Source organism: Leptidea sinapis, chromosome 13, assembly GCF_905404315.1.
Source record: "Leptidea sinapis chromosome 13, ilLepSina1.1, whole genome shotgun sequence".
NCBI classification, from domain to species: domain Eukaryota; kingdom Metazoa; phylum Arthropoda; class Insecta; order Lepidoptera; family Pieridae; genus Leptidea; species Leptidea sinapis.
The window spans coordinates 13,665,568-13,681,533 of record NC_066277.1 but is presented as its reverse complement, the minus strand read 5'-3'; the positions used below and the strand labels follow the sequence as shown (position 1 = coordinate 13,681,533).

General features: G+C 35.2%; 2 protein-coding genes across 8 annotated transcripts in view; one reads left to right on the top strand and one right to left on the bottom strand.

The window, feature by feature from the left end:
* Window positions 1–15,966, top strand: part of LOC126967618 (focal adhesion kinase 1) — a 188,438-nt gene that overhangs the window by 123,145 nt on the left and 49,327 nt on the right. The window contains exon 1 of one of the 7 annotated variants that reach the window (XM_050812169.1): window positions 3,889–4,368. The exons of 4 other annotated variants lie outside the window; for them this stretch is intronic. In XM_050812169.1, the coding sequence (XP_050668126.1) occupies window positions 3,974–4,368 (395 nt within the window). In that variant the 5' untranslated portion in view covers window positions 3,889–3,973. Of the gene's footprint in view, window positions 1–3,888; window positions 4,369–15,966 lie in introns of those variants that run through there. 2 more of the 7 variants (XM_050812174.1, XM_050812175.1) reach the window with 2 other exon arrangements.
* LOC126967644 (craniofacial development protein 2-like) overlaps window positions 3,395–15,966 on the bottom strand; it is a 113,202-nt gene continuing 100,630 nt past the window's right edge. Inside the window, exon 2 of the mRNA XM_050812213.1 lies at window positions 3,395–3,405. The gene's annotated coding sequence lies outside the window, so the exon portion shown is untranslated. The remainder of the gene's footprint in view (window positions 3,406–15,966) is intronic.

Below are 15,966 nucleotides of genomic sequence, written 5' to 3'. Positions count from 1 at the left end.
CTCTGTGATTGACAGCCATTTTAATGAAAATAATTAATTCTTGACAAGATATATAGATTTTTTCTGTTGATATCTGTAATGAATAATCCTTCATATTCAAACAATAGGTATATTACACCAAACTTATTTCATAAAGGCATAAAATGCATTTATTTTCTCAAAATTGATTACTTTAGAATTATTTTTGATGTCACATTTAACACTACCACCTCTTCGGAAACAAATAATGGCGCTCTGAAAGAGAAAAATTGGCGCAAGAAAATCTCCCAGCATATTTTTTGCGCTCTTTTAAATAAAATATACAATATTGTACTGTCGTTGTGAAATTTCAGATACTTCGGAAAATTTTACAGTTTGCAAAAACTTTGCTGAAATTTAAAAAAAAACATAAATTTTAAATACTAATTTGTCTTCATAAATTGCTAATTGGGCGTCCTTCTTCTTACCTCATATTCTTTCCATAATTGGTGATGCAAATTTACTAAACGCAACGCAAAGAAAAACTGTAAAGTACAGGGTGGACCAAAAGTCCGTTTATAATTGGAATGATGGTAAAAAAAAACTAATTACAGTAGATCAAAATTTGTTTATTGTTTTTGATAGTAAACAAAAGGCGAATTTATTTCTTAAAATCACATCATCCATATGCAATCCTTCATTATTCTGGCATTGCTGCAATCTAGAGCGGAAATTTTCGATAACAGCTTTACATGTTGCTGTTGAGATGTTTTGGATTTCTGTGCGAATACGATCCTTTAATTCGTCAAGAGTTACTGGGTTGGTGTAAAAAACTTTAGCCTTAAGATATCCCCAAAGAAAAAAATCCATTGGTGATAGATCCGGGCTACGAGGCGGCCAGTTAATGTCCCCTCTTTTCGATATCACTTTTGGGCCAAAAATGTCTCGAGCTGCCCTTAACGAGTCATTACATGTATGACAAGTGGCTCCATCTTGCTGAAACCATGAGCGTTGATTAAAGCCAACAAAATGCAGCAGCGCGGGAGCGAAAAAGTTTTGTAACATGGGGATATAACGCTCGGAATTCACTGTAACCGCACGTCCTCTTGAGTCTTCAAAAAAGTATGGACCAATAATGCCTCTTGCTGATAAAGCAGCCCATACTGTGACTTTGGGTGAATGCAGGGGTTTTTGATGCTTTAATTTCGGATTAGTGTCACTCCAATAACAACAATTTCGTCTATTACATGCCCATTTAACTGGAAAAGTGCCTCGTCTGAGAAAAAAATTTTTGTAAAACTGGTGAATCGCTCTACCATTTCGTTCGCAAACTGCAACCTAGTGGCATGGTCCTGAGGCCTTAATTCCTGCACCATTTGGATTTTATAGGGATGTAGACTTAAATCTTTCTTGAGAATGCGGTATATTGATGTTCTTGGCACGTTAAGGACAGCAGACCGCTTTTGAGTTGAAAGTCCAGGTTGGTCACGAACAGACGATTTTACTCGCTCCACGTTTTCGGGGTCCCTCGACGTTCTAGGCCGGCCAGATCGAGGTAAATCCATTCTTGAACCCGTCTTCTCAAGCTTGAGCACCCATTTTTTAATTAACCCACCTGATGGAGCTTGATTTTTGTGTCGTATCTTGTAATAATTGCAAAACTTTCGTTGACCTAAGGTCGCAGAATCGTTGTTTCGATAGCACTCGCGTACACAAAACGCACTTTGACTACTGCTGAACGACGCCATGGTACTAAATTCCCATTGGCCGCTCTTGCAATGCTTCACCCCCCTCCGAGGCCGTTGCTAGACACGGCAACCGATTCAAATGTTAACGGACTTTTGGTCCACCCTGTATTTCAAAAAGGTTACAAACCGACGAGTGACATATTATGTTTTTGACTTCAAGATTAAATTGGTCATAAAATGTGCTTAACACTTTGTTATTTTTTAAAGTGATAACCCTCACTTCTGGGATTAATTGCACAAATTAATTTGAAAACAAAATTTATGAACGATGCGGAACTCGAACCCGAGATCTCTCGCGTTCCCTGTGAGAGGAAGTGTTCTTTATTTTCAAATTAGTTTGTCATAAATGTGCTTATTTTATTTTTGCCGAGCCCGTTATTTGAATGGAATAGTTATATGCATCGATCTATGCGGGTATGGTATGAAACCTTTTCAATTTCGATCTTGCTTAAAAGGACGCAAAAAAGAAGAATATTTGGAGAGTTTCTAGCACTGTTTCTCATCTCTCGGATGGCCGTTTGTTTCCGCAGCAGTGGTGGCATCAGTTTAGAGAAAATAACTTACCTTTATACTACACCTTTGTACCTTTGTATTTTTTAATATTTAAAGAGCCTCGTGTATAGTCTTACTTATAATTATTGTAAGTAATTAAATTCAAACAACGATGTATTGCAAATCTTAAGACTCATCGTTCACTTCATGTTTACTAAGAATCCAATTATTGTAGGAAAAAATGTAATTGGAATGTCCCGATGGGTACATTAGCATTCTGTATAGTGGGAATGTTTAATAATATATTCCGTTCATAAATTACCGCAAGCATCGTGAAGTCCGAATTGTACGTATTTCTGATGGTTTATCTGATGTTAAATGATACATCCTACCTATTACAATGCAGTGTAGCTCAGGATTCTTGACTAAAACCAGGAATTTCTAAGCGACGCGCGTCGCAATTGTGTTCGCCACTTTGAGATATAAGATGTTAAGACTATTTAGCATTAGTAATTTCTTTATGACAATTAGGAACGAGACAATCAGGACGTTCAGCTGATGGTTATTTATACGTTCCGCCCATTACAATGAAGTACCGCTCCGGATTCTTGAAAAACCCAAAAATTCTGAGCGGCACCACAATTGCCCTCGTCACCTTGAGACATAAGATGTTGTCTCATTTGCCCAGTAATTTCACTACCTACGGCACCCTACTGACCGAAACACAATAATGCTTACACATTACTGCTTCATGGCAGAAATACGCGCTGTTGTGGTACCAATAATCTAGCGTCCTGTGCAAAGAAGCCTCCGATTAGCTACGGCCTTTGAAAACATTTCGGCCTTAGCAAAATAGAGAGTCGGTCCACCGCACATAATTAATGACGTTATACGAGTAGTACCGGAGTATCACTTTTTTGTCAAAATTTATCGTATCTGTGCTAAAGGCCTCTTTAGCTCTATGAACCCTATAAGTGAACCGTGTAGAAGTGGGGAAAATATCATATGATATTTAATTCGTATAAAATATCTCTTGGCAATCTGATTTCCTATTCGATTTCCGGAAATCTTGTAAAATTCTCACAGATGCTTGCGTCATCGTTCGCAATCTCGAATTACGTTGATAAAGCTTGCAAGTTGTCTGTCTTATCACACACTAGATTGCCTCACGTTACCTACACGCCTACGTATTGTCATTCCGATCTGCCTTATCTTGGAGCCGTTGGAGTTACTCATGATTGATTCGCGGTGTTTGTTATTCTCAGCACGTCATTACTGAATAGTCAATGAATTGCTTTCGGACGTACGACTCGTATGTACTTTGAGTATCTAATTGTCCGGAAGCGGCATCGCGCGTATCGCTGCAAAGGCAAAAACAGTACCAACATCGTGACAATTTTGTTGTTGAGTGCCTAATTCTATTATTAGTTTGTCTTCTAATACAATTATATTTTCAACAGCTTCTACATAGTGTTCTACAAGATGTTAAAATTATATGTGGCAAATAAAAAATGCGTACGAATAAGTATTTGATGGTGTGAGGTGTTATATTAACAATAGTCTATACTTTCTTTGACTTGAAAAGTAAAGTATGCGTTCAGGATTTTGAATAAAGCGCTGAAGTTAATGTTTTTGTAGGGTTTTAAAAAACGCGACTTTTTGGAAAAGCATCCATTATTAAAACAGACGAATACTGGCAACATATTATGTGACTTCCAGTGAAACATCGGTTTAGTCGAATAATTTATTAAAGTATTGAGTCAAAGTGTCGAAAGATGGTGATGGAATCCCCGCAAGTGAACGGTCGATTCTGGCCGCTTTCACCACGCTTGTGGCGACGCAGCACCGAGTACTCCAAAGTGGTGTTCGAACGAAGACCACCTCTGTCGCCGATCGATGTACGGAAGCGTCGAATCGACGAGACGCCAGACTTGCTTCGATCGAGAAGCTTCATCAAGAAACTGGATCGAACGAACTCGGATGAATCTGGCGGAAAGAGTCTGGAGAAAGCGGATGTGAAAAAACCAGTAAAAGAGACTGAAGTAGTGAAGTTGAGGTGTAAGAAGGTGAGGGAGCCGAGGCCGAACAGTCTGCAGCTATTGTTGTGTCCGTCAAGCTCTGGACACTACAGCAGCAATACTTGGAGGTACACCAGGGTCCGGTCCAAAAGGTACGTACCTGTCTGGATTCAGACGCTCCTTACAAACCTACACTTCTAATCCCTTTGGCTAGTATCAATAGTAGGAATATCAGTGTGTTTGGGTCATTTTACTGTGTAAGGAATAGAAGAACAAATAATGATCAGCGTAACGAATTCGCATGCCGTAAATGTGCAATACAATAGGGTTGCCTTCAAGGATATGGACGTGATTATTGTTTCTGAAAAACTGTTCGTTAATGTTGGGAAGTACCTATCCATCGATTATAAATTACAAACAATATCGAATTTCTGCAGGAAATAAAGGTTAAAAAGAAATAACATTGAATGCAATAAATTATCCCAAATTCGCTCTTCTAATCGCGAACATTAATCTCAGATACGGTTAATCCCATTTTATTGTTAATTTAAAATGTTAGTACTAAAACGGGAACACTCGTTCCAACATTAGTAACAGTCAACGCGGGTAAAAGCGAAACACAATATGTCGAATTGATTATTTTAAACTTAGCGCAATTCACACTGATTTTTGTATAATATGCCGCAATCAACGCATTACGTATTCGTGATGTATAACTTGAAACACATACCTACTTCCAAGTTATATGTAAGCGTAAGATTAGATTATCAGTTAATAAGCAGTTTTGACAATCCGCATTCCGCAACTAATCCTACGCCTACGTCCTCCCACGCCACTTACGTATACTACCCGAAGGTACTAGCAACTGCACTGTACAAGCGAAAGTGATATTGTTGATTTACTAGGCTTGCTTACGGCAGAAAAAGTCGCCGTTGTGGTACCCATAATCTAGCCGGTATCCTGTGCAAAGGAGCCTCCCACTGGCAGACCAGTCAAAGGAGGAGTGTCATAATGAGGATGGTCAGAGCTTTGAGTTTTCCTTCATTGTGCCGACACAACGGATTCTTCTATATTATTATGTCTCATTTATGTAAACATCATAAGATGGTTTTGTCTTTGTTGTTCACTAGCCTCCTGGCCCTGACTTCACCGATAATTTAGTAGTGGTAGTAGTGTATGTGCTGTATGTGTGTGTTTGTATTATAGTAGACGAATTCTATTTGTAAAAAAAAGTTTTCCACACCAACTTGCACGACCTCTCTGATTAGCTTGTTCTTTCGGCATTGCGTAGGAATGTAGTACTGCATATATATCACGGGAAGTGTCCCATCTTGCCGCCGAATCCCATCTTCGTACGGTTCGCTACAAACCTTGATCACAATCTCGAAGTGGTGTGATCCACATAAAACATTATTAAAATACTGTAAGTATATAATATATATGTACAATATACTAGCGAATACATTTTTATATTTAACTGACAAGTCGTAAACATCGCACACATTAACAAACATAAAACAGTTCATGCATTATCGGGCTGTCAAGTCGGCTATTCGCTAATATATTTCACGTCTATGATTGTATTTCAATATATAAGTTAAATTAAATGTAATTGTCGCGGTATATAGAAACGATGATACAGACTTAACAACTCTTATTGGCGGATTGTCGCGAGCGAGAATTTAAATTGTGTCGTAGTGACGCGCATTAAGTTACGACACGTAGGAGCGATTAATTTTTATTTTATTGAACAATTTCTCGCTCGTCATATCGCAAATCGCGATAGCTTTAAAAGTATTTATATCCTTATTCCTTGTAGTAATATCGGTTTAAGTCGGTTCTGTTCGTACGTGATTTGTGCGATTTGCAAGTTGTTCTCCAAGGGCTCCCTATACTCCAGTACTGTCTCTTCGTATACATAATGTTATAGAAACATTATTTTTATTTGCATGGCGGTCTTTTTCTTATGAAATTAAAGGATGAGACGAGCAGGACGTTCAGCTGATGGTAATTGATACGCCATGCCCATTACAATGCAGTGCCGCTTAGGATTCTTGAAAAACCCAAAAATTCTGAGCGGCACTACAATTGCGTCTAATATACAAGTCTCGTTTTCCCAGTAATTTCACTAGCTATGGCGCCCTTCAGACCGAAACAATAATGTTTACACATTAGTACTTCACGGCAGAATAAGGCACCGTTGTGATACCCATAATCTAGCCGGCATCCTGTGCAAAAGAACCTCCCACTGGTAAAATGATCTCTAGGGTATTCGCCATTTTGATTTTTTATACTCGTAGCAAAGTAAGATGTATGAAACTTGAGATTATTGCTTATATAATTATTATATTTATAGAAGGAAGCATCTATATGTGTTTTTTTTTATATTTCATGATCGTAGATGCTAGTCCTTCAGTCAGAACAATGAAATGGTTCATAGCATGATGAATTAAGGTGTTACCATGTTATACCATGGCGTCTGCTGACATTTCTTTCCAAAGCGTTTTGACTGATATAATAAAAAGTAATCCAGTTTTGAGAAAATAATAGTTACACAAATAAAAGTGAAAACAAAACTTTTATGAACGATGCGGGACTCGAACCCGTGACCTCTCGGGTTCCGTGCGAGTTTTTTTTTTGGTAAAATTAACGAACACATATTTAAATATGCCTATTTGAAATATTACCCCCTATGAAGGTTAAATAAGGGGTTGAAAGTTCATATTTGTCGTTTGTCGATAATAATAGAATAAGCCACAGAAAACGTGGACGGATATAGCTAGTGTTTATTTATATGAATAAATTATTTTGAATTTGAATACCCATAGGTGAATTAACATCACAAGGGAGTACTCTCTGTTCATTGCAGCATGAAGACTGCACTGTGATAAGTTCATCGGCCTGCAGTGTCGTAAAGTGGTTCTCGATTTAGTAAACAAACAGAGTTTTGTTTGACAAAACAGCTGTTCAATCAACGTGCCAGTTACACGAGACACAGGAAAGTGTTTTAGGAATCCTAACGTTATATCCAAAAACTATGTGGAAGTTTATGTTATAATTTGCATTTGATAGTCTAGTTTGTGCATTTTAATTGGCATATAAGGCCTAATTTGCCTATGTTTTTTAATAGTACTGTTATATATATCATGTTAGGTATATTGTCAAAGCCGTGATATTACAATTTCACAAGTGATATTATAATAAAACGGTTGATTGTCAATCGACTTTATTTCTTTCAATAATTTACCGGCCTAGTTTTAGCGACATTGTAATGTCACGGGTACACTATTGTGATATTGTAATACATCTCGGTATATCTCGGTACAAATTAAGTTAGCAGTATGAGGTGTCGACCGTTTTTATTGGCAATTTTTTTTTATACGCAATTTGCAAAACAATACACAAACAATAGTAAACATTGGAGCGTGTATGCAATTTTCCCATTTGAAATAATTGTTGAAATAGTAGTGAACAAGGGCCGATTCGGTTAGATTACAGTTAGTTTATTACACTTATGCATATCTAAAAAATAATGACTATCCATTAAATACAAGAAAAAGACCAATCAGAGTCAGCCTCACAAACGTATGACCAGTAAAATTGTTGCCTTACAATATCACTGTAGTGTACCCGTGACATTACAATGTCACTAAAACCAAGCCGTTAAATTGTAAGAAATGAACTTGATTGACAATCTACCGTTTTATTATAATATCACTATTAGTGAAATTGTAATATCACAGCTTTGACAATATAACTGCGACATACACACCCCTTGTATATATATATAACACTGATGAAACCAGAGTCTAGTGGTTGTGAGTCAGTTCGTCTCCATCTAGCAAAATAAATTCCATTTAAAAATAAGGCTTTTGGTGAAAATCTCATAATACGATACGATATTGTATCCGATATTTAGCCCAATGTTTAGATTGCGTCTTATCATGATCTACTTGATAATAACAGAATTCTTAGTACAGGATGTGTTGCGATGCGATGGGCTACCAAAGCGCCACCAAGCAGATTACTTCTTACGTAACACATGAGTGCAAGATCTATTTGAGTAGGGCTACTGACACATTAGGTCTCCAGCTGATAAACTCAGTCGAGTTGTCGCTAGATGTTATAGTTTTCATGAATCCAGAGCTGCATTGTATTGTCACGATATCTTTCAGCATCAGGTAAACGTAGGGTTGCCAACTCTTATTAGAAGAAATAGAGTATATCTGTAAATAAAGAGTACGGACTTCAAAAAAAGAGTATCACTCATTTTGTATTAAAAAAAATTAAAAAATGGAGCCTATTTCTGCCGTTAAGCATTAATGTGTTACCATTACTGTGCTTTGGTCTGAAGGGAATGAGACTTAACATTTTATGTCTCAAGGTGGCAAGCGCAGTTGTAGGGCCGCTCAGAATTTTTGGGTTCTTCAATGATCCTGAGCGGCACTGCATTCTAATAGGCAGGGCCTATCAATTACCATCAGCTGAACGTCCGTCTCGTCTCGTCCCTTATTTTCATAAAAAAAAATTGTACTTTTTCAGCACATAACAATATATCATGGTTTTTAAAATAAGCGTGTAAAAAAGAGTAGGTAGTCTTAGCGTTGTAGGTTAAGGGTAGAGTAAACCTACAAAATATAGAGTATAATACTCTATTTTGGGGTACGGTTGGCAACCCTAGGTAAACGGTTTGCTCATCTCGTCACTTCTTGTCATAAAAGATTGTTTGTTAAAGTTTATAGAGGACATTTGTATTTCTCAACCACTTATTTAACTAATTACAAATCTCTTATGCAAACCCTTCAATAATTTCAAAGCTCCTTGTAAGCGCGGTCACAATAATTAGCAGGTTAGCGACACCATCAAAGGATCATTCACAGCGCGCGCCATACATGTCCGTTGTTGTATACAGGGAGCGAGCGCGGGGAATTCATAACGAGCGTTGAATCATTACATATAAATAATAACGGCTGATATACGACTTATGAATTTATAAGTTCTAAGTACCTAAGACACTGCGCACTATTCTGCCCTGGTAATCAAAAGGGCAGTAAGTCAAAGGTGGCCAATTTTTTTTTATTACTGATTTGGAATGTTCATCAAACGAGCTTTCTTCCTATCTAGGTTTCATACATCTACGTTTATTAGAAATGCATTTTCTTTTTTGATGAATAGCAGTAAGAACGGTAAAATAATTTAGTTAACTAGGTAAAAGAGCAGTATTTCATTGATATACTGCCCTTTTCATTAGTATTCACATATTTCTTAACAAAAGAGCAGTAAATTTCTGACATACTGCTCTTTACGTAAGTATTAACCAAAGTACCAAATGGATTTCACTAGTTAAATCTACAGTATGTGGCTGTACTGCGCTTTAAGATAGTAATTATAATGAATGACTCATAATACACATTAATATAAACACAGTATCATCACTTACTGCTTTTATAACATAGCAAAAGATGAAATAATTTAATAGTTTTGTAAATCAGGAGAGCAGTAAGTGGTTGTTACTGCTCTACTAGGTAGGTATTAATGATCAAAATATTCGGTCATTTCGCTTCAAGCAGCGCGGTTGAGTGGTGGTCGTCTGATTTTATTTTATTTGCGCCATTTTGTGAAGCGTAGTGTTGGCGCCAAGTGTAGGTATAAGGTGAGTAATTGTTGTTTTTTTTTAAATATTGTAAGGAATCCTTATATTTAATATGCTTTGTTATGTGGAATAAACATCTTACTTAAATGGAAAATAAATCTAATTACTAATCCGTTTTGAATAATAATATTTTATATTTGAGTTTGTCCTCGCGCTCGCTTTTCACGTTTTTAGGGCTTTGAAGTTATCCATGCCCGCCGCGCGTTTTTGACTCTGTTTTACTATGTACTGTGCTCTAAAACAAATTCTAGTTCTGACACTTCACTTAAGTTATTAAATTAATATTTGCATTATTATTGTTTGTAATAGGCTACATCTTATATTACTTAAATAAAACGAATACTTTAATTAATACACTTTATTCATTGTTGTTTTAGATTAAATTAACTACAAAATGAAGCGAATAGACAAAATTATAAATATGACCAAAAATCGAAATGAATCTACCATAAACATGAATCAATCAGCGAAGCCTATATCAAAATTTCACAAGAATTCTCAAAATCAAAAAGTATATACTAATAATATAAAAATACCCAGGAGTGGCGATGGCAAAATAGAGGAATGTGCAATGGCTGAATTGTGGGCTGTCCAATTAGATTACAAAGACTTTCAGGCGATACGACCACTACATGTAGAAGTAGCCTCGTCTTTTATGAGTTCTCAAAACGAAATAAATCAAATTTTGCTGTTAAAAGAAGTAATATTAAACCCGATCATAGATCAACCTATACCTAATGTGCTATGTAAAAATAAAATATCAGCAGCCGAGACAAGTGTTGCTGCCTTGGGAATTACTGAATCTGTACCCAACTTATTTTGTCAGGAAACAATATTAAAGACAGCCGAAAGAAATGTACAACCCGTTGAAAATAATAAACCTACGCTTAACTTAGCCTGCGAGGAATCAATGCCAGATTCAGAAAATGAGATCACTTTTTATGAGGATTCCGATGACTCGGTCTTTGATAAAGACTACGTGCCGCCTCTATCCTCTCCATCGACCAATTGTAGCATTAATACAGTCAATAGAGAACATATACCAATAGTATCAAGACAAGATGATAGTGACAAAAATAAACAACATAGTGATGATAATATAGAATATTATGAAGAAAATCAACAGATCAATAATCCGGAAAATAGAGATCAAATGCAACCAGAGTTAGGATGAAATGAAAACAGTTTAGTACAAAATTTTTGCCCAGAAGAAAATACAAACAATCAAAATATTGACATTCAGTTCACTAAACAAGGAACAATTAGGAAACGAAGAAAAATGAACACTAGTCTAAATGAAAGGAAAAATGCCAAGCTTGAAGAAAGAGAATTAAAACAGAATATTAAAAGCCCATGTACTCAGAAATGCCCAAAAAAATGTAAGGATAAATTCACTCATGATATGCGGTTGAAGATACACGATAATTATTTGAACCTTGGTTGGGAAGCACAAGGAGTAATGATAAAGAACCTTACATCCGAAGTCAAGGTTCAATCAAGAAAAAACGCCAATGAAAGCAACACTTATAAGCGCAATAAAACGTACAAATATTTTTTTCTGACATCTCATAATGAGAAAATCGAAGTGTGTAAAACTTTTTTCCTGACCACGTTAGGATATAATAAAAAAAATGACAAAAGGTTATTAAAAATATTAGAAAAAGATATATCTGATCAAAAAGATAAGAGGGGCAAACATAACAACAGACAAAAAATAAACACAGAAAATTTAGAAAACCATGTTCTTCAGTATAACCCAGTCATATCACACTATCGAAGAGAACATGCTCCGAGAAGAAGGTATTTGTCGAGCGATGTGACTCTTAAGATTATCTACGAGGATTACAAAGCAAAGTATCCAGACCATAAAATTTCATACGAATTTGTAAGAAATTTCGTTACAAAACAAATGAATATTTCATTTGCAACTCTTTCTAACGAAGAATGCGAAATTTGTACAGGGTATAAAATGCATAAAGAAGAAACTATGCACAGTGAGGAAGAAATATCTTCAGATTGCGTAAACTGCAATGCCTATCTGAAACATAAAGAAAGATACATTAACAGCAGAGAGGAATATCAAAATGATGTGAAAAACCAGGAAAGTAATGAAGAATTAGAGTATACTTATTTTTCAGCGGATCTTCAAAAGGTAGTGATGCTTCCACGTATAGATATGTTCAAAATTGTCTTGTTTACCCCTCGTATTATATGCTTCAACGAGAGCTTTGTGCCTTTAAGCAAATTCACAGATAAACAGAAACCGGTCGGTGTTTTGTGGAATGAATCGGGACGAAAACAAGAAGATATTGCCTCTGCTTTTCGTGTTTTTCTTTTGGAACGACGCGATGATAGGAATATAGTTATATGGACTGATAATTGTTCCTCACAGAACAAGAATTGGACGTTTATGACATTTTTAGTACAAATGATAAATAGCAATGAAATCACTGCAGAGAAGATATTAATAAAATATCTCGAACCTGGGCACACATTTATGTCAGCCGATAGTTTCCATCATTTGGTTGAAAAATCTCTACAAAAGCAAAGGAAGGTTTATGATTTTAATGATTATGTCAATTGTGTCGCAACTTGTACGAAAAATGTTACTGTTAAAAAAATGAATGTCACCGACTTCTTCCAGTTTCAAGATAAATCATCTCAGCATAGGCTCCGTAATACTCAGCCCAGGGTATACTTGAAAGACATAGTTGCTGTACAAGTTATCAGAGGGAGTTTAGATATTCATTACAAGATTAACCATAAAGATGAAACATTCCGATCATTAAGCTTTTTACAAGTGAAAGTTCTTAAATTAAAAGAAATACCTTATCCTGATCACAGAATTATTGAAAGAGGAATTGCTGATGAAAGGAAAAAGCAGATAATTCAAAACTTGTGTCCATTAATGCCTGTTAATCGTAGATTTTTTTGGGAAAAATTGTTTGTAAATAATGTTGAAAACTTGGCAATCGAGGATGATGAAGTCGGAGAAAATGAAACACAGTAGCTTATAAAGTGATGAATTATATTTTTAATGATTGTTAAAAACTGAAGCAGAGCGTATTTTATCTTATAATACCTACATGTTTACGTGCTTTAACTTTTGCATTTTTTTATTTTATAGAAATTATTTTATGTTAAAAAAAAATATTTTATGTTAAAGCTCTTTGAAGTTAGCTACTTTTGTTTTGTATTAAGAGTAATTTTGTGCCAAAAAAGGTGATATTTGATAATAAGTATATTACAAGATATTTTTTGGATTTTAATTAAGTATAATATTATAAATGTTATGCCAAATAATTAGAACAAAGACTATTGATCTCATTGATTATTATATTTTACAATTAAAGCGATAGTTAGATTGTAAGAATAATTTTGTGCCTAGAAACCAATACCATTATGTGATATTCAATCTGTCTGATTAGCTTTGATAAATAATTTTATTTTTAAAGAAGTTTTGTTTTTTATTAGTTAAAGTTTATTAGTTTATAGCGTTATGCCAAATAACCAGAACTAATATTGTAGGTCTCTTTAATTACATTTAATGAATAAAACGAGTGTTTAATGTTAATATTTTTATCGATTTTTTATTTTCCCTACTATTTACAGACATACTGCTCAAGAAATTCTGGAAATACCTCATTAAAAATACTACTCTAAAAAGCAGTAACGTCCTTTACTCCATAGTGAAATAGTCAAAATATAATTAAAAATCTAAGGTAAAGGGCAGTATAATGCTTCTTTGCTGCTGTTTTAAGTAGTAATTTAAATTTATTATTTTGGATTCTGTAAGCAATATAGCAGTATGAAGTAATACTAAGCAAGAGTGCAGTATCTATGGCAGTTACTGCCCTCTTACCTAAATATTGATTAAAATAAGTTAAGAATATGGTAATAAAGACACGATTTGTGATGTTTTAGAATAACCCTATTAAAAATGTTAAAACAATGTTATTCTACTGTAAAGAACACATTTTTTCCTTTTTTTTGACATAAAGAACATAAAAATCGAGTGTAAAATTTTGTCACAAACGCTTAAATTGTGACAAATACTTTGCGCGCTGTTTTCTCGAAACCACCTTTTCTGACTTACTGCCCTTTCGATTACCACGGCAGTATTGACGAGGGACTTTAAACCCGCACAAATGATTTTTCTTGGCAGCGTTTTCAGGGCTAATATCAATCAATATGATCTCAAATCATGTGTTTAATACTGTACTTTTTATGGTAAGATACCTGTTACTTTGGTCGTTGGTTACTTTTTTTATCATACTACATATGATATGGTCATAAGTGTAGCTAATGCTTAGATTCTTATGATTTAGACGTTGAATTTTTTTTTATCGAATAGGAGAATTAAATAGTGTTGTGTGCGTTTTTTCGACCTAAAGCACAAATATCTCATATATACGCTTGGTATTGTTATCGGAACTGAATTTGTAAAGTTTCAGCTCAGTCGATTGATGATAGCATAATCAAACTTTAGCTAAAAAAATTTACCCCCACAATCATACAGATATTATATTGAGTTAAAATAAAGCTTGGAACGTCCCTGTGAGACACTTGATAGCCCTGATGGTTGGAAAACTGAAGTGGTAGTGGGCAGGCACATAGCTCGACCGGCAGATGGTCGTTGGGGCAGTAAAGTCTTCCAAGGGCGACCACGTACCGGAAGAAGTTCAAGATCGCTGGAATACGTTGGATGAGGGCAGCACAGGACCGATCGTCATGGCGATCTTTGGGGGAGGCTTTGTGCAGCAGTTCCGGATGAAATGATGATGTAAGCTTGTGAGATAAGGGGTGCTGATGTTGCTGGAGAGTTCTTACCATGAAGTCAGCCTTACGCTTATCCATAATTCGGTAACATGAGAAGATATTACTACCAACTCTTACATATTATGCAAACTTACAATACCTATATTGAAATGTAATGCGTATTTAAGATAAAATCGATATTACGCCGATTTGTGTCCCACATATGTTATGAGGTCGATTTAGCAATACACTTTTGCAATTATTATTAATATCTTATCATTATATTATGATAACCATGTACATGTGTTCATATATTTCGCGCTGCAGTTTTTTTGCAATAATATAATGCTGCTATGAATATCTCCAGTTTTAAGATAATTTAAAATTCATATTTTATACTTCTTGCCTCACATAGACCTCCAAGCATAGAGCACATACTCCCAACTTAAAGGTCGGCAACGCATCTCTTGTCCCCTGGTTTTATGGATTTCTATGGGTGGTTGCCTTACTACTTCCCATCACGAGAGCCTCTTGCTTGTTTGCCTTATATGCCAAGATCTTATGCTTATATATGCTCTACTTCTTTGGCGGAACAAAAATTCCTTAAAATTATTTATTCTTCCTGCTATTCTACGTTTGTAGAAAGAACAATATTGTAAAAATCTTGCAAAGATGGCCTTAACAATAATTTATTAAATAACGAATACGGCTGTATGGTCTTGTAACCATTGCCTGTCCTAATATTGGACGAAGAAACCAAAAAAACATAACGAATATCGCAAACGTCAGAAAATTTTAGGAACCAACTTCACCCTGTTACTTTTGTGTTACAGTGATGCGCGTGCATCTTAAAATTTCACTCTCATCATTAATATTAATATTATCCGTCAAATGATCGTGAATCTGTTTTTTCCAATATTTCTATAACTTCATTTAAAAATTCATATCTGTATATATAAAAATGAATTGCTGTTCGTTAGTCTCGCTAAATCTCGAGAACGGCTGGACCGATTTGGCTACTTTTGGTCTTGAATTATTTCTGGAAGTCCAGGGAAGGTTTAAAAGGTTTGAATAAACATGAAAATGCTCGCAATTAAATAAAAACAACAAATTTGTTTTTCCTTTGATGTGTCCATACATAATTTCTAGGAGACAATATATTGACGCACGGTTTGACAGTTCTGCTGTGAAACAATTTCATTACGACAGCATGGTGCATATTTTACGAAGTAATTCTTGATGTTATGATATATTATTGACAAATTCATAAAAAAACATTATTTTATTTATTATATACAGAAAAACGTCTGTCGGGTCAACTAGTTAGTATATAGAAAAT